This window comes from Ananas comosus, linkage group 12 (genome assembly GCF_001540865.1).
Source record: "Ananas comosus cultivar F153 linkage group 12, ASM154086v1, whole genome shotgun sequence".
Taxonomy (NCBI): domain Eukaryota; kingdom Viridiplantae; phylum Streptophyta; class Magnoliopsida; order Poales; family Bromeliaceae; genus Ananas; species Ananas comosus.
Window position 1 is genome coordinate 1,799,882 of NC_033632.1, and position 26,085 is coordinate 1,825,966.

Sequence of the window (26,085 nt, forward strand, 5' to 3'; positions counted from 1 at the left end):
CAACATATTTTTCAATGAGTTTAAGATTCGAATAAGATTTGAATTTATAGCCTCCTATTTTAATACCACATGAAACTACTAATTTTTCTAATAGATTAAGCACAACTGCATATTTTTTATATTCAACAACGAAAGTATAAAAAAAAAGAAAAAAAAGAAAAAAAGGGAAAGATTACTACGTGGTTTACCGATAATGTGGTGGACTTGGTCCAGGCAAATATTCTCCAAATCCAGGCCGGGTTACGGCCCCATCATAGTATCCTAGGAATTAGACCGAGCCCAGTTTGGGATGGGCCTATTAACGGTCCAACGCTCACGAAGCCTAATAACAGGATATTAAACACAGTACGGTACAGCCCACGATCCATCTCATCAAACGTATTACACAAATACTCCTATAGATGTCCCTATGCAATGTCCCATCCTACCGTCCATCTCCTCAACGTCACGATCTTCCCCGCGGTAACGAACGGACAGGATGTCTCAAATTTACTGGTACGGGAACCCGCATAGAAAAATTCTGTACGTTCGGCTTCCTCCGATGGATCTCGTATTCCCGTCTCTCACAGCTTCACCTTCTCTCTCTCAGATCACGTGATAGCACGTGCGTCGCGGACGTGCCCCAAACTCGACCAAAATTTCTCACCGCCTCGCCCCAAAACTGAAGACGAGGTCGGGATCTCTCTCTCTCTCTCTCTCTCTCTCTCTCTCTCTCTCTCCATCCATCAACGGCGACAGGTAACTCCTTTACTCCCTCCCAAACTCGGTGCGTAGATTTCGATTGTTTAATCTGTAAACGAACCATGGATTACTGTAGAAGCAGGATCAAATTGAGCTTTTAAGCTCACGAGGATCGTGTTTGATGCTAATATACTAATTTATTGGCTAATCACTTGATCGGAGATTCATCTGTTGTGCATCATGATGATTTCGTAGTGATTCGTTGCTTGGATAATGATCTAATGGGTGGTCTTTGATGTATGCACATGAAGAAGATTAATTTGGTTTAAATTTGGATTTGCATGGTGGAATAATCGCAAATTTGGATTCAAATGGAACTAACAAGTGGAAAATGGACGTGTTCAATTGTGATTGCTATGAGCTTTATGAATTAAATGAAGTTTGAAGAGCTAGGTTGCACTCTGGACTGGAACCGAAACATGTACAGTTCTGTAGTTAACATTATCTTCTACTGCTAAGATGGTCTTTTACGATTCCATGATCATCAGGAGAAGTCTTGCAGTTGACATTCAAATTTTAGCGTGCTTGTTGCATGTGTGTATATATGTAGTTATGTACACACTCAATTTATGGTTCAACAGTAGAACACTAGCAAACATAACAAATTAATTGTTGCAGGTGAAGCAAATAAAAGCTATGTCTAAACCTCGTGAGATTGGAGATGGCCTTGCTGTGCTGCAGTTACAAAAGTGGCATTGGTTGCCGTTTCAACTTGAGATATCGGAATTTTCTGAAGCTTTTATATCCCCAACAAGGCAGCTACTTTTGTTGCTTTCACACCAGTTTGAAGCCATGTTACTTTCTCTTACTCCAGGTGTTTCTTTGGTTGAAAATATCTCTTTCTCTGTTTCTCTCTGCTATCCTTCCTGTTACTGATTTTGATCTGTGTCGACTCAGGGCGGTTTTCTTTAGAAGCTCAAGAGTCATGCTCATCAGAGTTTTCAGAAGGCAATACAAGCACTAAACAACCTTCAGAAACCAACTCATATACTGTTAGTTCTGATAGATTTCAATTTTCAGCATTTGAGTGTTGTCCTGTTATTTCCGGCGTGAAGTCTTTGGCTTGGGGCCACTGTGGCGATGCTTACAGTCAAGTTGAGGAGTCTGGTTTTAGTGAACTTCTCATTGTGTCAGGCAATAACAGCATTGTAATTCACGCTTTCCGTCGTCTTGATAAAAACACACCAAAGGCTGAATCGAAGCTAAAAGATGGAGAAATGCGTGGGAAGTGGGTAGATTGGGGCCCATCTCAAGATACAAAGTTGTCTAATCCTAGTCAGAAAAAATATTTTCGTACTTTCGTCACAGAAATCAGTGCGAGTGTTTCTAATGGTGATTATTTAGCTAGATTTCCTCCATCATCGTTATTCCCTGATTTTGCAGAGGTTGTATCATTTAGCATTTATAATAGTATTTTGTCATTTTTGGAATTCTGTGCTGGCACTGATCCTCCAGTTGGGAATAGGAAAACTGAAAGTGCTGAGTGTTCAAGAGTGTTTGCTAGTTCATCACATCGTTTTATTGGCTTGGTTCTGACTCTTCGAGAAGATGTTTTAATAAACAGTGATGATAATCTAAACAATTCAAGCAAAAATTTGGTGGTGGTTATGAAGCTATACCAGTGGGGTGTGAAGTGGCTATTTTCGGTAAATCTGCAGGATCTCTATCCTGGTAGTCCCAGTTCAGAGTGGGTGGATTATCAGTTTTCAGACAATTTTCTCATTTGTCTTAATACCTCCGGTTTGATCTGTATTTGTGATGTAAATTCTGGTAGCACTGTCTCTTGTTTTGATGCTTCACAGAACTGTATAGTTCCTGCTTACCCTAGAAAGTTTAAGAGATTAATTGTGGCTTCCTACTATCCTCTACTAGCTATTGTCGATGAACATGGAGTAATCTATGTACTTAGTGCTGATGACATAATACCTGGAAACCATCCTTTGCTTCATAAATCTCCATCCACTTTTACCCATTCCAACTGTGGCATATTAGCTTTTTGGAAGGTTGCTGGTCATGAGATAGGTGGAACTAAACAATATATTCAGAGTAAAGAAAGCCAACCAGATGACTTTATAAGCGGTTTTACTGGTGGATCACATCTAAAAGATGGGAGAAATTCACTTTCTGGGTCTGAAAGAGCTTATAATCCTTTACGTAGAGTATTTCTACCTTTGTATAGAACAAATACGGATCAAATGATTTGCCTTTCACCCTTTGGAATCACTAGATTTGTCAAAAGCTGCAATAAAATAGTTCACACTGAGCTGCGTGTGACTACATCTGTTCTTGATGACGGAGACTTGGGTGCCAGCTGGCAGTCCAAAAAGTGCTTTCCAGAGTCTGCTGCTCTCGGAGAATCAATTGGATGTTCTTTTCAGGGATGTCTGTATTTGATTACCAAAGATGGGCTCTCTGTTACTCTTCCATCAGTTCCAATTTCATCAAGTGCTTTCCCAGAAGCCGTCAGATATTGGCAACCAAATATAGCTTCCGACAATGCAAAAGAGGCTAAGAATTTGGTGTCGGTAAAGGAATCTGCAGAAACGTGGAGGCCTTGGCAAATAGAGGTTTTGGATAGAGTGCTGTTGTATGAAGGTCCTGAAGAAGCTGATCGCCTTTGTCAGGAGAATGGTTAGTTTAAGCCCCATTCAAAATTATTTGCTAATTTTCTTCTCTCTTCCTGCTTTAATTTGCTACTTATTGTTGGAGTTCATTTTGCTTGAAAAGAACAGAAGCTATTTATGGGTACCGAACAATGGAAATAGCACTTCGAATCATCCTTAATTGATTATGTCCTAGCACTAGGGCTACAGATTTTTTTTTTTTTTTTCCCTTTTGAAAAACCTTTTGTTGTTGGTATTTCAGAAAATGTTTCCGGCAATTAGGAGTAAAGTTATCTCCATATAATTATGCAATCAGAAGTAATCAGAGCTAATCTTCTTATCTAATCCTAACAAAATATACGTGATGAACAGAATGCTTGCCCCATACCATTTTGTCCGGAGATGAGTCTTAGCATTAGGGAACAACATATGCTTTCTAAAACAGGTTGAACTCTTGTTTGAACTTTGAAGTGTTTTTCTCAATTAGTTGGGACTTGGGAGGGAGTAACACAGTTCAATGTTCTTAGTGATGTAGTTCTTCTGGGCTAGGTATAGATCCCACAACACAATAGGGATGTTGTTTGATGTTGAAACAGTCTCTCTCTAATTAACTCTACTTATAATAGGGATTTTTGTATATCTTATCTTTTAGGTTTATATTGTATTTATTTTTCTTGAGCGTGCTTATTGCTCACTATTACCTGCCATTATGACCTTGAAAAGGGGGTTTGTGAGAGGTATCTTGAAGACAAACGGGAACTTTTTATTGAGAGGTAAAACAACTACAATACAAATTCCGTTAGTCCAATGATTGGGTAATACGGCTTCATATTAGCAGTAAATGCTGATTTTTAATCTATTAGATGATTTTGGAGTTGCTATTGACGTCTAACATGTGAATTACATTTTTGGGATGTTTCCCCATATTTGTAGGGTACATGTTGTGCTAATGTTTATACATTTGAATTTTTGTAACTTGGGTCTTAGATTTTTCAATTAAATAGATTAGTTCTTGATCTCACCTTATTTTCTTGATTTTGCACCTCTGTTCGTTATAGTTTCCCGTCCGAATAGCCTAGAGTCCATTAGAACAGATATCTGATGATTAATCAGAATGATGATTTTTCACATCATATACTAGGTAATTTGGGTTACAGTGAGTAAAGATGCCAAATATTTTTGGAATAAAAAGGAATAAGAATGAAAATGCAATAATCGGGTAAGATGAAAGAATAAGCTATTTTAGGTAGAAAATACGGGCAACGGGGATCACATTGCAGTAAATGAAAAAATTGGAAGCTACCCACACATTTACCTGTTAAATGTATTCATTCATATACCATTGACGCAAGTGCATCAGAGCTAACTAGTTGAGTGAAATTTTAACCTAGCTATTATCACTGCATAGTTGTGATTACATGCTTTCTAGAAGCTAATATGGATAGTTAATATAATGGCAGGATGGAGCCTCAAAATTGCTAGGATCCGTCAGATGCAGTTGGCGTTGCAGTACTTAAAATCTGATGAAATAGAACAGTAAGATGTTTTCTTACGCCTTTTGATTTTTACAGCTTTCTTATCTGAAAAGCATAAACCTTTAACTTCCATCTACGGAATTTTAATTAATCATTTTTATTTGTAGGTGATATTGTAGTTTCTTCTTGTGGAAAATTCTGTCATCATGTTCTTTCAGCTTGAATTGTATTAACCAATAAGACTTTTATGCTAGCTTTTCTGGGTTTCAAAACTCTCTTTAGGAAATGATTGTTTGCTAAATGTCTGCGATAGAGGTCTAGAAAGAGCATGTCCCATTTAATAACTCTGATTTCTCACGCTAGCACTAACATTCTACATTCCTTTAAAAAGAGAACTTCTTTATAAGCTGTTTGGCAGGTAGTGATTGTACTTAATGTTGAAGAGAAAAAAAATCCCAACAAATTTTACGTTCATTCCCTTCCGTTATATGTTACTTGTAAGCTGTGTTATCTACCAATTGTCCTTTGTTTTAGTTTTTCCTTTAAATCAACAAACATCCTAAAATTTTGCAACATCTGAGAGACAAGTAACATGCAGGGTTAGGGGGTTATTTGTAACAGGCAAAGTGCATGGGCGGTTTGTGTAGTTTAGCCTTAAAGGCTAAAACTGAATTGTCAAAACATAACACAGTATGTTGAATTAGTTAGCATTTTTGTTCGGATGCACGAACTTTTACTGGTCGGTTGTCTTATCTAAGAATAGATTAGTAAGCAACATATTTGCCAATTAACCATTTCATCTTGTGATAATTCTTCAACGGTAGAATTGATTGTGTTTGGTTACTGACTGTGGTCAAATTGTAGATCCCATGACCGTAAAGAATGTCTGATGGCATCTTTAAATATGACTGTGGTCATATTGTAGATCCACCTGACCATGAAGAATGTATGACTGCATTTCTAAATACGATTTGGTTTGGGATGATCTAAGCTTTTGTTTGTTTTTTGAATCTATGGGATCGATGGATAAACAGATGTTTGAATATGCTTGTGGACATCAATCTAGCTGAGGAAGGCGTCTTGAGACTTTTATTTACTTCTGTCTATCAGATCTTTTGCAGAACTGGAAGTGAAAATGAAGTTGCTGTCGCATCAAGGTATATTTTCTTCACATGACAAATGTGTCTATTTTATCATCAGAAACAAGTACTAAGGAATTAAAGGGTTTCTTTTTTCGATAAAAACTGTTTGTTTTTGTTGTATATAGTTAGTTTCGAGCTTTGTGACCTATGACATATATGTCATAATTATTGTACAATGTTTTGCTAAGTGGTATCAATGGGCCATTGGATATGAAAACGACTTGTTATTTTTTGGTTGATATACAAAAGCAAGGAAAACATATAATACTATGGACTTCTTCGAAATATGAACTTGCTCTCTTGTCTTACCTTCTTCTACATGTCCTTACTGAGCATATATTTTGGGAAGATAAAATTAATCAACAACGAAAACTTACCAAGTTTAGTTTCTTCATGTAGATCTTTCTTGAAATGCTGTTGTTCTTTTTTAATTATTTCCTCTACAAGTTTTGGTAAAAGGAACGGCGACCATAAACATTCATTTGTGTTGGAGGTGGGTTCCTGTAGGCGGATAAATCATTTGGATAGCGAGGTTTTAGTGGAGTACGGGCAACATGTATTTCATGGTTTAGTGGCAATAGTTGCTGAAACTTATTCCTGATGATCCTTTTGTTTGTCCTACTGTAACTTCTCTGCTGTACAATGTTTAGCCAGCCAATCTATGAAGAACACTACTTGACAGTGATTAATTGATTTTTTTTTTTTTTTTTACTTTTAATGGTCTGTTTGGCCCTGCTACTAGGTGTAATTCCTTTTAATGAATTTTTGTTTTAGGAGGATCATATGAAGATACCCTCAACAGCTGCTTTCTGCAGTAGAATTAGAAGCTCCAAATTGGAGTGTATGCTTGAGTCCAGAATCTAATTTCTGCTTCCCACTGCGGCATAGCAGTGGAAGCTTTAGATTTTTCTCTTTAATAAACGGTCTCTAAGCGCAGCTGTTGCAAAAGAAGCAGCAGAAGCAAGGGCAAACAGGCTCTTAGTTTTTTTAAACTGACTGTATATGCCAGTAACTGAATATGTTTCCTCGGAAGGTAAACTAGTCTGCAAATTTTAAAAAAATTATTGATGATGAAGATCGTGACATGCTAGTTGAGCTTCAACTTGATTTGTAATGCAAACAGTGTGAATGCAGGTTGATGTCTTTAGCATCCCGGTTTGCAACTAAAATGGTTCGAAGATATGGACTCTTGAAAAATAAGAAAGGTAAATGTTGTGTGAACTATGAAGTATCAGAAGGTATTGAAGTCATAGGAAGATCTAATTTGTTCAATGTAAATTTAGATGAGGTGGACAATTCAAGAAAGCTTTGTGAAATGGCTTACTTTTTGGAGGTCATCAGAGATATCCAAGGCCGAGTGGCTGCAAAAAGCAAGAAGTTAGTTCTTGAGGTATTACTGTGAACTTTCTTCATGATCGGTAGTCATTTTGTTTGTTAAAGTTTAAGCTACCTATGAAGTTTCGAAACTCTTTATATTACCAATTAAGTCCCTACAGCTCAATAAGTTATCAATTTCAACCCGTTTTATCAGATAGTTACATTTTTTGACATAATCTTAAAGGGCATATCAATTATTTTGTCAGTGGATGGTTGAAAGCTAATAAAAATAATAAACTTGTAATTTCTTAAGACTTGGGGGACTTGTTTGATGAAGATAATAGTTGAGTTAACCAAATTGGCACCTTCATAAAAGTAAGGGGAAATAATGTGATTATTTAACTTTTAGTATTATTATTTTTGTAGCTCGCAGATGGCGGAGATGCAACGAACATGGCAGAAAAAGAGTTGTCGCAGGATGATTCTCTGCTTCCAGTTGTTATTGCTGATACTGCTTCACTACATGCCGTGGAATCTCATAATATGCAAGATTCAACACCAACAAATCTAGCTTTGACACCTGCAAAATCAGCTATGAACTTAGCCAATTCTAGTGATTTCCGTGAAACAGCGGAAGACCTAAGAAAAAAAATGATTTTGGAGAACACCAAGGATATGATTAGACGCTGGGAAATAGATAATTTCGACCTAAAAACTGTTGTAAAAGATGCTTTACACTCGGGCCGTCTCCCTTTGGCTGTTCTTCAGCTTCACCTCCTACGTCAAAAGGAGTCAGTTTCTGAAAAGGAATCTCAAGATACCTTCAGTGAAGTTCGGGAAGTTGGGAGATCTCTTGCTTACGATCTGTTTATAAAGGTACAGTATTGTTCTATCATTCGCAACATTTAGGTAAATAGTGGTAAACTTCTTCACTATCCAACCAAACACAATGGAAGTATGAGCTATCCTTACTTGGAATTGGGTAGGGAAGATATGTCCTTTATGCGAGGAATAGCAATTCCATCGGGGATGGTGACCTCCTCACTATTGTCGGCCCCTACATTTTCTACTAATCCCCACTATTCTCAGCCAAACACTATGGAGATAACACCTAGAACTATGAGTTCAACTTTTGAGTAACTTCTCACTTTTCCCCAGCTAGAGGATCCTCAGACCAAACACTGCCTTCTAGGTAGAAGAGAAACAAAACTTGTTCAGGTCAAAACTGGATTAGATAAAGCGTAAAATCAATCCCATCTGTTGGGCTAGGTTGGATCTCGGAAGCCCGATAAAATCCAGGTCGGTCTTTAGTTTCCTTTAAAGCCTCCACACCTGGAATGGTTGATTTTAATTTGGCCCGACCAAGCATGGCCATTTGGACTGGGCCTGTGCTCAAAATAGCTAGAGAAATCCAGGACCGGGCCAGGCATTTTCTCTCGACAGAAGAACTTGAGTTGGCCCATGATTCACTAAGGTCCAGTGATCATCTACTATGCAGGGCCGACCTGCACCTGGTTAGTCCGATTGACCCAACACCGGTATTAATTTGGAGAGAACATTTTGTGGGCCAAGTTTTATAAACAGTGTTTTATGTCCTGATGTGATTATTTTCGGGGTCAGACCAGATCGGTCAACCCAATGGGAATACATCTTGCCATGCTTTCTATGATTTGACTTGAGTTTCTGCTGTGTTTTAACACATTCTGATTGACAGGGTGAAAGTGGGCTAGCTTTGGCTACACTAGAAAGACTTGGAGATGATATAGAAACTGTCCTCAGACAGTTGTTGTTTGGTACTGTCAGGAGATCACTCAGAGCACGAGTTGCAGAAGAAATGAAGAAGTATGGATACTTAAGATCACATGAGTGGAAGATATTGGAGAGAATATCTCTGATCGAGGTTTGCTTGTATGCCTCATCTTGTGTGTTTCTGTCAATATTTTGAAGAGACTTTTAAATATAGATCCTTGTAAAATCATACTTTTCTGTGCATATCCCTGTGAAAGTTTCATTCCATACATATCTGCTGGCTTTCTTACAAATAAGAAAACCTTGTCCTAAGTTGGGGAATCATCCAAATGGGAAAAGTTGATTTTATATTGAAAATAAAATATTTAAAGAGATGTGTTTATTTAAGTTCAAGGGAATATGTGTAAGAAATCAAATTTTTGAAGGCAGTCATTAATATTCGCAGGTATATTGTACGTAGATGGGTATCTATGTATATTTCTTTTTTTTTTTATATGCCTAAAGTAGTTACTGTTTGCTGTGTAATTAATTCAGCATGCTTTCATATCAAGCATACTATTCAATCTTGTATCATACTAATCATAAATTTTGCTTTTGTTGGATTGAAAAGAGATTGTATCCTAGCAGTAGTTTTTGGGGCACATATAATGGGAAGCAAAAACTTATTCGCGAAGCTGCTTCAAAGGTTGCATCCACCAAAGCAGATAGGACATCATTGGTTTTACATGTTTATGATAATACTATTATTGAATGTGGGGATATTGATGGAGCTGTTATTGGTTGTTGGGCAAATGTCGATAGTACTATTGCTCCATCTGAGGTTTGTGAAGATGATGCTCATTCTGGGTATTGGGCTTGTGCTGCTGTGTGGTCTGATTCCTGGGACTCGCGAACTATGGACCGTGTAAGTGCCATACTGTTAGTTTCAACTTATTTTGTAGCCTCATGTCAGAATAGTCTGTGAAGCATAGTAGTGTGGCAATAGTGTGAGAATCTACAGTGTAAAAACTAACAACATAAATTAATTCACACATGTTGTTTATGTAGTAATAATGTTGTCATACAAAATTTTCTGACATGTATAGCCCATAAAACCAACTCTCAGTGTGGTGTGCTTTTTTTTTTTGAATGGAAGTTTGATAAAGTTCTGGTCATCAACTTTTTTAATAGTAGTTGTATTATGTTATGTACTTGATGCTTTGTGATAGAGAATTTGACCACAATCAAATTATCAACTTCTTAACACATACATACATATATATATATATATATATAGAGTCCGGCTATGGTGCTTGTAAAAGTACCAAGCACTTGGTGCTTGTAAATTTTTTACCGTTAGACTTATGCCTTTGATCATTTTTACCCGTTAGATTATACTATTCAACCAACCACCCACTCAACCCTAGGGGGCCCACATCATCCTAACCGCACATCCTTTAATCCAAGGGTTGAAAACTTACAAGCACCAATGACTTGGTACTTTTAAAAGCATAGGAGCTCAATTCTATATATATATATTTATAGACTTGAGCTATTATACTATTGATAGTAAATGAATAGTTGCTAGAATGCTTTTGATAAGGATTAGTGTTTGCTATCAACTTTTTAGCCTTTAAATGCCTGAGGTTTAGTGGTGGTAGGCGGAATAGCATTGATCTAAGGGCTAGAAAGTTGATAGTAAATGCTATTCATTTACTGGTACCAGGTGAACACTCTCTCTCTCTCTCTCTCTCTCTATACATATATATATGGTCTAGCTGGAATACTTCTGGAAGTAAACGAGAGATTTTACTTTTGTGTCATTTCCAGTGATTGGGAATCCGAATTGATGATCCACACCGTTAAGCTTAATCTAGGCTATTTGAACTTCTTAAATTTCAAATTTCACGATTTTACAACATCATTTGCCTAGTATTCGGGTGATCTCAAAATTAATAATTTTTAGTGACTGATATAAAGTGAATTTGAGGCCACTTGATCATGAGGCAAATGATATCCTAAAATTGCAAAATTCAAAACTTAAGAAGTTCAAATAGCCTAAATCAAGTTCAATGGTGTAGATCATCGACTCATATTCCCCATCGCCAAAAATGACATGGAAGTAAGTTCCTCTGTTTACTTCCAAAAGTATTCTAGCATAATTCTATATATATATATAATTAGGCTAGAATGCTTTTAATAGCACCAAGTCATTGGTGCTATTAGGTTTTTGGCCCTTGAATGAAGGAATGTGATGTTAGGATGATAGTGGTCCTCTAGGGTTGAGTGGGTGATTGGTTGAATAGTATGATCTAATGGATAGAAATGGTCAAATGGGTAAATCTAACGGTGGAAAATTTGGTAGCACCAAATGCTTGGTGCTATTAGAAGCACCCCAGCCGGACTCTCTCTCTCTCTCTCTCTCTCTCTCTATGTATAAACAATAGCAGCATGTCTTTGAATTCCATTACATACTAATGACAAGTAGAATACCAAATATTCATGCTACTTTGAATTATTCTGGTTACATCATTTCTTTATCTTTTGTACTGTTCTTGTTTTCGTTGGCATGTTGGCTTCAAATATTTTAAACAGAGAACTGCTCTTGCAATGCAGATAGTGCTGGATCAACCTTTTCATATGGGAATCCACATACCTTGGGAATCCCAGTTTGAATATCACTCATCTCACAACAATAAGGATGAACTGTATAAACTCCTGGATATAGTCCCTTCATCATCATTATCAGAAGAAATTCTCAAAGTTAATTTAGATGATTCTTATCCTTCTGCTACTAATATTGAAACTGATACTCGAATGTATATATGTGCCGCTGAAGAGTTGGAATCTATTTACATGGATATCCCACATGTTAAAATATTGAAGTCTCCAGCTTCTTATGCATGCTCGTCGTGGCTTAAAGAGCTTTTAGAGCAGGAATTTGCGAAGAAGTACATTTTTTTAAAAGAATACTGGAAAAGTATTGCTGAGTTTGTAGCACTTCTTGCTCGAGCTGGTTTAATCATTGGATCATCTAAAATTTCTTCAAGGAGTGAATCTTCAAACAGTTCACTTGATCTTGATGTGTTAAGTAAAGAAGATCATAAAGACACCACAGAAGCCGTGCATAAACTTGTCCTACATTATTGCACACGATATAACTTGCCACACTTCTTGGACCTTTATCTGGACCATCATAACTTGGTCCAAAACTTCGAGTCTCTTTGTTTGCTGAAGGAAGCTGCTGTAAGTTCTTCCAAATTCCATGAGAATTAATGCTTATTGCATGCAGAACCAGCAACTTTCATTTTCCATTTAAGGTTTTTTTTTTTTTTTTTACTTACATTTGGTCTTTCTATGGCTGTTTATTAAGTTGCTTCGGTTGGTTTTTGACAACAAATTGGATTGAACCAAAATGATCAATTTTTATTAAGAAGCTGCATCGAACTGCATTGAATTGACCCAAGATACTTCAGTGTCATTTGATTCAGTTATATTGGTTTAGACCTCTTCTAAAAGGGACTTCTGGTCCAAGTTTACAAGATCTTTAATCAAGCATTACAATTCTTATGATAATTCAAAGCTTATAATTTCTGGTCTATAGTTTGGTGATAAAAAATTATATAAATAGTAAGGAAATAACATGAAATATTCAATTTACTTAGTCTGTTGGATTTATTAGGTTTTTATCTTTAAAAACTGAACCGAAAACTGAGAATCAAATTTTCTGAAATTTTTTAAACCAAACCGAGTCGAGCTACTTCTAAAGCAAACCAAGTTAAGCGTATAGCGGTATAGATTGGTTTCAACAGAATAATGCATGCAACTATGTCTATCCAAATGTACATCTTTCTGCATCATGTTTATGTTGTATTCACTAAATTATTTGACCTGTTCTGAATGATAATTTGCCTTCAGGGAGACTGTGAATGGGCTAAGTGGCTTCTTTTCTCGAGGGTAAAAGGGTGTGAGTATGAGGCATCATTCTCTAACGCTCGCTCGAATTTGTCTTGTAAGTGGAGTACTGATAGCAATCTTTATTTTCTGAGTAATGATGAGATGATACCCACTATTGATTATATGGCTAAAGAAGAAGGAGCGACTGCTGCATTGGCTACTTTAATGTATGCTGCATCTCCAATCCAAAAGTGCTTATGTTCTGGAAGTGTGAGTGGAAACGCTAGCTCATCCTTTCAGTGCACATTAGAGAATCTTAGATCTGGTCTACAGAAATATCCCACTTTATGGAGGACCCTTGTTTCTTCTTGCTTTGGGCGAGATGCATATGGTTCTTTAATTTCCAATGCAAATAATGGTAAACTTCTAACTTTTTTTTTTAATGAATTTATTGGGTTTTATTGCTTCGTTCTTGTTCGTCCCTTTTTAGGGAATATCATCTCTACTTGAAAAAGCAGTAATCATGGTTTGGCAAACCAAAAACTATTGGAGCTTTTGTTGTGGTGGGGAGCTGAAATGAGCTTCAAGTCTCAAAAAGCTGAAGCTCCAATGTGAAGCTTATGCTTCCAGTTAAGTGAGAAGTTAACTGGAAGCTATTACCCTGCCTCAATTCTTCAGGAAAAACTTTCTGTAGAAACTCCAGCTGAGCTTAATGGGTCCTTCATGTGCACTCTAATTGTTATAACATGTTTCTAGCTGAATACCTGTGAGGCTGAACAAGTACCTTCCTTTCTCCAGTATATGAGAAGCCATCATTCACAGACTATTTAAATTGGCGGTATAGCAATTTTTCCTCTACCGGTGGTGACTTATCATTGACACAAATGCTGCCATTCTGGTTCTCAAACTCCATCAGAAGGTTACTCAAATTATTTGTCCAGGTTCTTTTACTTTTCCTTGAAGATTTTAAATGTCTTCATTTTATGTGAAACATCTCTTCTTTCTTGTTTTTATCATTTTTTTTCCTGTGAAAAAGGAAATATTTACAAATTTGTCTTTAAACGTGAATTGTTTTCGTTGGATATAAATATTGACCATGTCTATCTTTTTATTATATCTTAATGACTTCCAAATAAACAATTTGAAACCTTCCTTTTCCTTTTCTTTTTGTATGAACATGGAATAAGTTTTGAATTGTGCTCTTAGCTAATGATTTCAGATAAAACAATTTGAAACCTGCTTTTTCCTTTTTTTTGTTTTTTTTATATGGTACTCATTTCCTTTTTTTTTAAAAAAAAATGCTTTTCCTGTTAGGGCCCTTCTGGGTGGCAATCACCTGATGCAATTAAGAGTGGTGTTAATGCTATATCTTGGGAAGCATCTATCCAGAAAAGCATCGAGGAGGAATTATATTCTTCTCTGCAGGTATTGTTTTACTCTCAGTATGGTTGGTGGTTCCTTTTACTCTATATGCCAAATTCTACATTGCTGAGGTGAATCTTCTGAAGTACGTACTTATTATTCTTCAGACTTCTCTTTCTTGAATGTTTAATAGCATGTGAACATACTTGTATTTAGAGATGTCAACGGGTCGGATTTGGAGCAGATTTTCAAAAACCCGAACCCGAACCCGACTCCAAACCCGACTCCAAACTTGAGACCCAAACCTGACGGATTTTAAAAATCCATATCCAAACTCGAACCCGACCAAAAATCCGAAACCCGAACCCGAAAATTTGAACCCGAAACAATTATTTTTTTTTTCAATATTTCAAAATATATTACATTAAATCTAAATTTTTAAAATACAAATTCAAATATAACATCAAATTTTTATATATATATATATATATTATATATAATGCAAAATAAATTCGGGTCGGGTTCGGATTTGGATCGGGTACAGTCAAAATCCATATCCGAATCCATATCTGTCGGGTTTTTATTTTTGATATCCATATCCGAATCCATATCTATTTAGCATTAGATATATCCGCTCTATTCGGGTTTGGGTTCGGATAAAATTTCGGGTATCCATATCCATTGACATCCCTACCTGTATTATGGGGACTAGGGATGACATAATTTTTTTGTCAAGACCAAAATAGTTGAAGGGTAAAAAAAAAGAAGAAAAAAACACTAACAGCCAGAGTTGGAGATAAAGTTTGGCAGCTAAAAGAAATAGCTTAGAGATGTGGCTTGAATGGCTCAATTACAAATTTAGTTCATGAAGTTTGACCTTCATTTCCATTTCATCTCATGGTTTCAGTTATGTAGCAATCTAATCCCTAAAGGTTGTATACTTGTATGACATAACTATATGTCCTTATATTAGTATACTGTCTGAAAAAGTTGCTACTTATGCTCCATCATTAGACTTTTCTTAAACTTGGAGGGTGAAATTTAAAATTGGGTTGAACTTACAGATTATGTTGTTAAAATTGAAACTCAGAGGATGAAACTGAAATGGAAGTCAAACTTCAGTTACTGTACTATTACAAAAGAAAGTGAGGACGAATTGAAGCTCGAGTCAAACTTCAAGGACTAAAGTTGTAATAAAAGATGCTTATGAAATCCTAGTGGAAAAATCAATGGAGATATACAATAAAAATTTTTAAAAAATGGTCAATATATTCCTACCTTTTCAATAAACACATTTCTCATGCGTTGATCTAGTCCTTAGAGTTCATAAAGGTTGACTAGGCTATATGCTATTTCTGGTTCTTTCTTTTCAGTTCATTGTGAAATTTTAATATTACTGGTGCTTTTAATTTATCACCCTTGAAATTAACTATTTGTATACTTCCGTGATTTTTCTGTATCTCGGTATCTTTCTTCAGGACAAAGGGTTCAAGGTGGAGCATTATTTGCATCGTGGCCAAGCACTGGCTGCTTTCAACCATCTTCTTTCTGTACGAGCTTTGAGCTTAAAATCAGCAAATGCACGACAAGAACTTTCTGCACAACCCAACAACATACATTTGGATGTACAAAAGATTCTCACCGCGTTAAGTCAAACCGAAGTGTCAGTTGTTCAATCAGTATGCCCTGCTTATCGCTTAAATGACTTGATTCCTTTGTTTCCATTAGTTTTAGTTCATTTAAGGGTGAATTACAGATTTAGTCCTAAATGCTTGATCTGTATTTCTATTTGTCCTTATAGTTTCAATACAGAGTTGGCATGGTACAGTGCTGTTTGGTTTTTGAAGAAAAGCTAAACCAAATGGGGATTGTTATTTACTTATATATATTTCAACCAAAAAGGAACCGAGAAGATATAGAACTGAACCCCGCCAAAAATGAAAAATTCAGTTTAGGTTGGTTCTGCATGCTGGTTAGTATTATGTGAAAGATGTTTGGAATCCGTAACATGTTCTCATGTATTTTAGTAAGTAATTACTTTGTTTTCCTCCAAAGACCTTCAGGTTCATAATCAACTGGTTACCCTTTTACCTATTTTATATGTTACATATCAATTTTCTTTTAAACAGTTCAAACCAAAGCAGAACCAAGTTCCAGTCCTAAATGATACAGTTTCAGATAAAAAACCGAACCAAACTGAACTGACCTGTTGCCCAGTCATTGGGGTTTCAGCCTATCCCTAGTTTCGATTGCAACAATTAAGTCTCTAAAGTTTGTTAATGCATGGTAGTTTAGTCCTGTTGATCCTCTGTCCGAAAAGATGTTGTGACAGACTTTGCGTTGTTATAAAGTCAAAACCTCTGATGAAATAGAAATTGGAGTCAAAGATAAACTTCACTGACAAAATTTTTGAAATTACAAGAATGGAATTGAAATCAAAGTGATTCTTCAGGGACTAAATTGTTGTAATCGGAACTCTAAGGACGAAACTGTAATCTAGTGTGAACTCCGAGGATTGAATTTGTAATTAACCCTTCAAACAAAAGAAAATTATTAATTCTCGTATCTTCTTCTACACTAGGTTCTGCCACTAGCTATCACACACTTTGAAGACTATACTTTGGTTGCCTCATGCATCTTCTTGTTGGAACTGTGTGGCCTTTCCACTAACATGCTTCGCCTTGATATCACTGCACTTCGGCGCATCTCTTCTTATAATAAGTCGGCCAACATGGCAGTTCCTGGAAGTGATATTACTCTATCTCTTGCTCATTCATTAGCGGAAGATTATATCTGCCATGATTATCTCCGTCTTTTGGAGCAACCAGTTTCTTCACAAAGTTCAAAAGGAAAACAACAACAACAGCAACCTTCGCGGCCTCTTATAAGTGTCTTACACCATTTAGAAAAGGCTAGTTTGCCGTTAATTAATGAAGGAAAGAGCTGTGGTTCGTGGCTTTTAACTGGTGTTGGTGATGGGTCTCTGTTTCGATCCGAGCAAAAAAAGGCTAGCCATCATTGGAGCTTAGTTACGGAGTTTTGTACAATGCATCAACTTCCATTAAGTACAAAATATCTTGCTTTGCTTGCGAATGACAATGATTGGGTACTCATCTATCTCCCTTTCCTACTCACTCTCCATCTCTAACTTTTTTTACTTCTCTGTATATATATATTTTTTATGGCAGTGACATATATATGAGCTCAAAAGTTACTTTAAACCCTTTTTGATTTTTTGTAGGTTGGTTTCCTAAGCGAAGCTCAGCTGAGTGGATTCTCAACTGATGTTATTATCCGAGTGGTAATTTTGCTTTATTTTAAAATTCATTCGCTAATCACCATGGGCTAATAATAGGAACTAAGGATTCTACATTGCTAGTATTATTCAGGGCCATTTGCTTATTCATCCCAACGAATATTCTGTTTACATATGTATATAACTATGTCACTTGAAAGTGCAGTTTTCATTTAAGGATTCATCCAATTCACGGGGAAAGTTGTTTCTTTATGAGATAAAATTACTGGAAGGGCATTTCTATAAGTGAAAGGATTATATGAAAGAAATTGAGGTTTCTAAGGGTCTATATGAAATTCAGATGTTTGAAGGACGTATATGTAAAAAGAATAAATGACAATTTAAGGTTACATGTTGTAGTATGTACATATATTATTTTACCGGAGCTTGGTTGTGATTTATTGAATTTGGGTGCTTTTCAGGCATCTGAGGAGATAAGGGATCCACGACTGAAAATGCACATATTAACTGTCCTTAGAAGCATGCAATCAACAAGAAAGAAAGCAAACTCTTCAGCAAACTTGGCATCTTTAGGAAACAGTGAAGCTTTCTTATTGGTTGATGGACCAAATAATCTCTCTATGGAACTTTTTGCTATTATCGCAGAGTGTGAGAAGCAAAAATATCCTGGGGGAGCGCTTCTAAACAAAGCAAAAAACATGCGCTGGCCATTTTTAGCAATTGTTGCTTCATGCTTTCCAGATGTGTCCCCTCTATCAAGCTTAATAGTTTGGCTTGAGATTACAGCAGCAAGGTAGCATTGTTCTTTGTTTGTTCTTGTGTCCTTGCTAGTTACTATGTTCGGTTTAACCATAGCTTACGCCTGTTTTTTTATTCCCCACTAGAGTTTCTTCATGTGTGCTTAATGAGTAGCATTGTTTGAAGCAGCACTAGCAGTTTTTTAATTAGGGTAAAATGTCTGAATAGTCCCTGTAACTTCACAGCATTGCAAACTGTCCCTGAAATTTTTACTCAAACATTTTTACTCAAACATCTGTCCCTGACTTTCCTGTATATAGAATTGCATCTCTAACTGAAACTACCTGACATCTGTTGGGTCATGTGCTCATCGCATGACCTTTTTACTGTAAACTGACCATGTTCTATAAATCCATTTTACAGGAGAAAGGTAAAATGGTCATTTTACAGAAAAAAGTTATACGCTAAAATGTGATTGACAAATGTCAGGGCAAGTTGGGTGTCGGTGATCCACTAGACCGGCCCAATCGTACGGTTAATAAAAACTGTGATCCAATTTTTAAAAGGTAAAAAACGTACAGAGGTTACCTGAACTATGGACTGTTTTGAATCGGCTATCCAACATTTCAAAACTTTGATTTCCAACATTTCAATATTGCATTAGTACAGGAACTACATATACAATCGACTGTTTTAATTAAGATCTCATGCTCTCCTCCCTGAAAGCAAAAGTTGAAACCTCAAAATAGGCTTATTTCAGCTTCCTGTGAAAGTAGAAGTTTTGAACCTTTTGTTTGCTAAAGCCTGTCTGATGCTTCTGAGACATGAGAAGCTGTTCCAGAAACTGTACTGACCAATGACTTCCAAGTCCTAAATGAGAAAGTGGCTCCTTTTTGTTACAATCTCTATAGTACAACTTTTTTCTCTTCTAAAATCATGCTACTTTCCCCATTAACATTTTCTTTCCGTTTTCAGGGAGACATCGTCCATCAAGGTGGATGATATTTTCTCCAAAATAACTAGTAATGTAGGTGCTGCCATCAAGGCCACCAATAAAGCATTACCAACCGAAGGCCAGCGCATTGCTTTCCATTATAATAGGAAGAACCCAAAAAGGAGGCGATTCTCTGAACCCACATTGGAAAAACCAATAGTAATTGACTCTTCTAAAGCTTCTACTGATCAAGAAGTAATTGTTGAGGAGGAAAGAAAGGAGCTTATAGTTGAGCAGTCAAGAGTTGTGGGTGATAATGATGAAGGGCTTGCTTCTCTTTCAAATATGGTTGCAGTGCTTTGTCAAGAACACCTTTTTCTTCCCTTGCTACGAGCATTTGAAATGTTTCTACCATCATGTACCCTTGTCCCTTTCATTCGTTCTCTTCAGGTAAGTCATTGCTATTGTAGGTAAACTGATGGATAATTACAGATTCTGTTGTTGATTAGGAAGTTTGCCCCTGAAGGTTTGGAAGTGATCCTACAATTTCATCCTCATAGTCTCTATTTAAACAATTTAGTCCCTGAACTTTATTTTGCATAACAATAAAGTCCTTTGTTTCTGTCAGAAACAAGGCGGCAAGTCTGCATGAATGTTTGTTATCATTGGAACTCTCTGGACGAAGGTCAAACTTTTAGGACTAAATTGTGAAAATTGAAACTCTTGGGAAGAAATTGAAATTGGAGTCAAACTGTAAGGACTAAGTTGCCAAATTGAAAATCTTAGTGCAAGATTGATACCGGGGTCAGCCTTACGGGACTAATTTGTGACTAATTTTAGATTCTAGCTGGACACGCTGATCTACTTGTGCAATTTATTTGGCTGACTTACAAGCTCTACTCTTATGTTCTATCAATTTTAGGCATTTTCTCAAATGCGGTTATCTGAAGCCTCGGCACATCTACTATCATTCTCGGGTCGAATAAGGGATGATCTCCATTCTGCGCAAACAAACACAGCTAGAGATGGGGTAGTTAATGTAGCATGGATAATTACCACATCTGTGAAAGCCGCAAATTCAATGCTTTCTACATGTCCCTCAGCATACGAGCAAAGATGCTTATTACAGCTTCTTGCAGCAGCTGACTTTGGAGATGGCGGGTCTTCTGCAGCTTATTTCCGCAGACTGTACTGGAAAATTAATTTGTCTGAACCTTCTTTATCCGATTATGATTATGGATTTGTGGGGAGTGATACTGCAGATGACTTTTCTTTATTAATGGCATTAGAAAGAAACGGACGTTGGGAGCAAGCTCGTAACTGGGCAAAGCAGCTGGACTCAAGTAATTCATCCTCAAAATCAGCTGTTCATCATGTCACAGAATCACAGGTATTTAGATATGTCCTGCAAAATCATCTATTTGCATATAGGCACCTGTAAAATGTGAATTTGCTTATTGTCCCGCCCTTGTACATAGAAAAGTGCTCCCTTTAAGTACTGTTTGCCCTCAAATTTTTTGTACATACAAAAGTGCATTATGATTATCTATTTTTCCATTAGATGCTATGTTGAGACAAAATACTTGCTGCTACGTTAAATATGGCGCTTTATTAGGCTGCAACTTTCGTTAACTAAAGGTTTTGCCTTTTTTGAATTTTCCTCTTTTAGCAGTTTTTCGAGCATGATTGTTGCATAAAGCTGCATATTGAGTTTGTTATGTATACAAAGAAAAGTAAGTAGTTTTTTTAGCAGTTTTTCGAGCATGATTGTTGCATAAAGCTGCTTATTGAGTTTGTTCTGTATATTGTATACAAAGAAAAGTATGTAGTTTTTGGGACATGGGAGTTCTTATTTGGCATAAAACTTGTATTAGAGTTGCACAATGCCCATTCTTTCTTATAAAAATTTAATTTTTATCATATAAAATGAATTATGCAGGCCGAAGCCATGGTGGCGGAGTGGAAGGAGTTTCTATGGGATGTCCCACAAGAGAGAGCTGCTTTATGGGGCTATTGTCAAGCGCTTTTTGTTAGATATTCATTTCCCACGTTACAGGTTATCCTCTTAACAGCATCTGCAAATATTTTGATGATCAACATGTTTAAGAAACATCTATTTAATCAAGAAATACTGACAATGTAGCACTGTAAAATTATCTACTGACATATATCCCTGTAAAAGTCTGATTTATTATTAAGTTTAATTTCTTATGTAAATACCCTTGTTTTCATGAAAAGTGCCTCTCTTTAAGAATTGTTTGGTAGATGCATAGCTCTCTAGAGACATAACTTCATAGGTACCCTCCAATAGTTCGGAATATCATATAAGCCCACGATCTACAAAAAGCATTCGTTACTGCTCTTCAAAATGCACTTCTTTTTCATACCAAAAAGGTATTTTTGAGTATTTATGTATATTTGGGTCATCTATGTTATTTCAAACTTTTGAGTGGCATGCATGAACTTTATCCAACAAAAGAGAAGGGTAGAGCCTTTTTAGTTTTTTTTTTTTTTTATGGAAATTCAAATCTTACACAGGCATAGATGATATTATATTGATATATGTTATGTAAAAGCCCCTAAATTGTCAATTATTGTGAAATCTGATTCTACTGTGTCTTCAGGCTGGATTATTTTTCCTCAAGCATGCAGAGGCTGTCGAAAAAGAGATCCCAGCAAGAGAACTACATGAAATGCTCCTGCTTTCTTTACAATGGCTAAGTGGAACTATAACTCAATCAGCACCGTAAATTTTTGTTCCATTTTTTCTTTGATTTAACAAAATATGCCCAATTGGTATTTCTCATTCTTCAAAGTATTAAATATTAATTCCTTTTCTTTTTTATAGAGTTTATCCTCTGAACCTTTTGCGGGAGATTGAGACTCGAGTGTGGCTTCTAGCTGTAGAAGCAGAAGCTCAGTCAAAAGCTGAAGCTGATTTTACACCACCCAATTCTCTTCAGAATCTTGTGGTTAGAAATGCCACCAGCATTATAGAACAGACTGCAAATATCATCACAAAAATGGATAATAATATAAATAATGTAACACGGATGAAGGCTACAGATAGGAATGGCACGAAGGAAAATAATGTATCACATCAGATAGCAGCAAACATTTCAAGAATGAAAAGAAGGGGCAAACCCTATTTGCCTCTAAGAAGGCATGTTGATAATGATGACAGCATAAATGATTCTGATGATTTTTCTTATTCTCCTCAAAATTCAAGGACCAATGCTGAAATATCTAGACATTTGGCACTACAAGAGGAAAGTGAGAAGATTGAAGACTCAGTCTCTGGATGGGAGCAAAATGTGAGGCCTGTAGATATGGAAAGAGCTGTTCTTTCCTTGTTGGAATTTGGGCAAATAAGTGCTGCTAAACAGCTTCAGCAAAAGCTGTCTCCTACACATGTTCCGCTGGAACTTGTCCTAATAGATGTTGCTTTGAAGATTGCTACTTTATCATCGTCCAGTAGCAGTGGGGAGATAAGTTTGAAAGTGCTTGATCGAGAAGCCCTTTCAATTATCCGATCACTCAATGTACCAGACAGCAACAATATGATCGACCCAACACAGGTCTGGTATTGTTTTAGTTGTATGAAGATTTCTTTTAAGTACTAGAGTATATATGTAAGAAATTACAATTTTGATAGGCATACATGGAAATTTAGAATTTAAAGGGATAACTTTGCGGGAGTATATGTAGATCTCTAAAATTTTGTCTCAGAAACAAGTATTTTTTTCCCTTAGATATTTGTTGCAATTTACAGGCCTTGGAATTGTTAGCTGCTAAGTGTGGTGAAGGTTGTGGTCGTGGTCTTTGTAGGAGAATAATAGCAGTTGTTAAAGCAGCAAAAGTATTGGGCCTCTCATTCTATGAGGCATTTGAGAAACAGCCGATTGAGCTTCTACAATTGCTTTCTCTAAAAGCACAAGACTCTCTTGAAGAAGCCAAGCTCTTAGTTCAAACTCACACGATGCCTGCTCCTAGTATTGCAAGAATTCTTGCTGAATCATTTCTAAAGGCATGTCTTTAATCTCCTTGTTGGTTCATATAATTGCTAGCATTGTATTTATTTTGGCATATATACCCCTCAAAAGTTGCAATTTATGTTTTAATGCTTGAAAAACAACTCATAGTTGTCTTGAATGCCCTTGATTATTATAAATTATCTCATATTTGTGTGAACGACCTCTGTTTATGGTAAAAAAGAAGCCATCAACTGATTCAGGGTTACCCAAAAATTGTCCCAGAACTTGCATTTTCAGTGCGAAAAGCTCGCAACTGGTGCGGTATAAACTCAAATATGGGCTATTTTGATAGGTACAGGCATAATTTGTAAGTTTTGAATCAACATATACACTCAGCTATGGGCTATTTCAAAGGGTGTTTGAGTACATTGTAACTTCTGAGGGCTGTATATGCAATGCTGCATTTTGAGGTATATTTGCAAAAATTTTTTATAACATGTACTTGTATGCTAACCACTAAGTCTATCTGTTTTTGCTTTTTATAGGGCTTGCTAGCTGCGCATCGTGGAGGGTACATGGATTCTCAAAAGGAGGAAGGTCCAGCCCCACTTTTGTGGAGGTTCTCTGACTTCTTGAAGTGGGCCGAACTTTGCCCTTCAGGACCAGAGATTGGCCACGCACTAATGCGGTTGGTGATGACTGGACAAGAAATACCTCATGCTTGCGAGGTAGAAAGTTAATATTTTGTAGGATGCTTGAATAAGATATCCTCTTTACTTTGTTGATTACCAGAAGTTATACCCTTCTCTCATCGTGCTGTGATAATATTCATAGGTCGAACTCCTCATACTCTCTCACCATTATTACCATTCCTCCGCCTGCTTGGACGGGGTCGATGTCCTCATAACCCTAGCGGCAAATAAAGTTGAATCTTATGTACTGGAGGGGGATTTCTCTTGTTTGGCTCGGTTAATAACCGGAGCAAGCAACTTCCATGCCCTAAACTTCGTCCTTAACATCCTCATAGAGAATGGCCAGCTTGAGCTCCTCCTCCAGAAATACTCAGCTGCTGATGCAACCACCGGTGCGGCAGCAGCAGTGAGGGGTTTCAGAATGGTTGTTCTTTCTTCGCTGAAGCTTTTCAACCCGGATGATCTTGATGCATTTGCTATGGTTTGTAAACAACCCTGTTTTATTTATTTAATATCTCTATAGAGGTTCTTGCAAAAATAATCTTTACAAAAGACAATATAACTGAACTTTTCATGGACATAGAGCACATATTTCCTAGTTGGCTTAATCAATATTTTGGTATGTAAAGTTTCACACTGATTTACATCCTCGGTTTCAAATTTAGACCCTCTAGTCCCTAAAATTTAACCTGCATAACAATTACGTCCTTCCGACCTACCATAAAAATATGGCCATGTGCTGAGGCTTTTGCAGCCGCACAAACAGTTTTTCTTTTTTCCTTTAAAATTCCAGCAACATCTTTTTGCTGCTGCAGTAGGAGCTCCGGTCTGGAACAAACACATTTGAGCCTGGAAGAGCTCGAATCAGCTTTTGCTTTTAGGAGGGTAGAGAAATTTTTGTAGCAGCTAAGATCACATGCACTTACTAGTTCGGCAGGAATGATAGAAATGGTCCTATTGCTGGTATTATAAAAGCCTATATGATGACATTGAAAATTGATGGCGATCAAAAAGCTGCATATTATTGTATGCATAGTGGTTTTCTCCCTCCATTTCTCATTCATTTACTCTTTGTTCAATGTAGGTCTACAACCACTTTGACATGAAACACGAGGCCGCCTCCCTGTTGGAATATCGGGCTGCCCTATACATGAATCACTGGTCATCTCTCTGCGAGAAGGACCGCGAGAACACTGAGCTCATCGAGGCAATGCGCCATCTCATTGAGGCGGCGGAGGTCCTCTCCACCATCGATGCGGGTCACCGGACCCACCGCGCATGCGCCCTAGCCTCCCTCCTCTCAATCCAAATCCGAATCCCCGACATCCAGTGGATCAATCTTTCAGATACCAACGCTCGGAGGGTTCTTGTCGATCAGTCCAGATTCCAAGAAGCCCTGATTGTTGCGGAGGCTTATGGTCTAAACCAACCTAGTGAGTGGGCCCCAGTCTTTTGGAACCAGATGCTGAAGCCGGATCTGATCGAGCGGTTTGTTGCGGAGTTCGTCGCAGTGCTCCCCTTACAACCTTCCATGCTTCTCGAGCTTGCGAGGTTTTACAGAGCGGAGGTGGCGGCTAGGGGGGACCAGTCACACTTCTCCGTGTGGCTTTCGCCAGGTGGCTTGCCGGCCGAGTGGATGAAGCATCTAGCGCGGTCATTCAGGTGCAGATATTTGAATTTCAGATTTCAGATTCTTTTTTTTCCCCTGCAGACCCATCTTAGATACTAAAGTAGCATTGGAAATTTCTACCAGGAGCCTCTTGAAGAGGACAAGGGATTTGAGGCTTAGGGTGCAACTGTCGACCATCGCGACGGGATTTGGGGATGTGATCGATTCGTGCACCAAGGTGCTCGATAAGGTCCCGGAGAATGCGGGCCCTCTAATTTTGCGGCGGGGCCATGGAGGAGCATATCTTCCTCTTATGTAAATATTATAAACCACCTTTTCAAACTGTCTCTATATGGTAAATGAGGTTCTGATTGATGTGGGCTGGTTTGGAGTGTCTGAAAATGCCGGGGTGAGGTGAGTGTTTTTTTTTTTTTGGCTTTCATTTTGACCCACTTTTCCTTTTGATTCGTTATAATAGTGAGTTTTAGTCCTTATATGATCGTTGTATCGCGAAACTTCACCTTTTCTCATGTGTAGAAGCAATCGTTTTTTTATTATTTTTTGAAAATCAACTTTTATTGAATCTTAGATTGACATTATTTTTGAATTATTTTGAA

At 37.1% G+C, this 26,085-nt stretch overlaps 1 protein-coding gene across 2 annotated transcripts; it reads left to right on the forward strand.

Annotated features, from left to right (window-relative positions):
* On the forward strand, positions 561-26,036 carry LOC109718388. Of its 2 annotated transcripts, none has more exons than XM_020244608.1 (28): positions 561-672; positions 1,360-1,555; positions 1,639-3,372; positions 4,805-4,880; positions 5,854-5,976; positions 7,096-7,166; positions 7,245-7,351; positions 7,705-8,154; positions 8,993-9,178; positions 9,638-9,931; positions 11,623-12,252; positions 12,925-13,321; positions 13,702-13,844; positions 14,218-14,328; positions 15,744-15,944; positions 16,847-17,371; positions 17,507-17,566; positions 17,983-18,314; positions 19,235-19,643; positions 20,116-20,583; positions 21,133-21,249; positions 21,818-21,939; positions 22,042-22,771; positions 22,966-23,220; positions 23,713-23,895; positions 24,002-24,340; positions 24,944-25,521; positions 25,613-26,036. In XM_020244608.1, exons 2-28 carry the CDS (start codon positions 1,378-1,380, stop codon positions 25,785-25,787), a joined length of 8,994 nt encoding a protein of 2,997 aa, XP_020100197.1. In that variant the 5' UTR covers positions 561-672; positions 1,360-1,377; the 3' UTR covers positions 25,788-26,036. The 2 variants fall into 2 exon arrangements, with proteins under 2 accessions (XP_020100197.1, XP_020100196.1); XM_020244607.1 differs by having other exon boundaries at positions 623-738.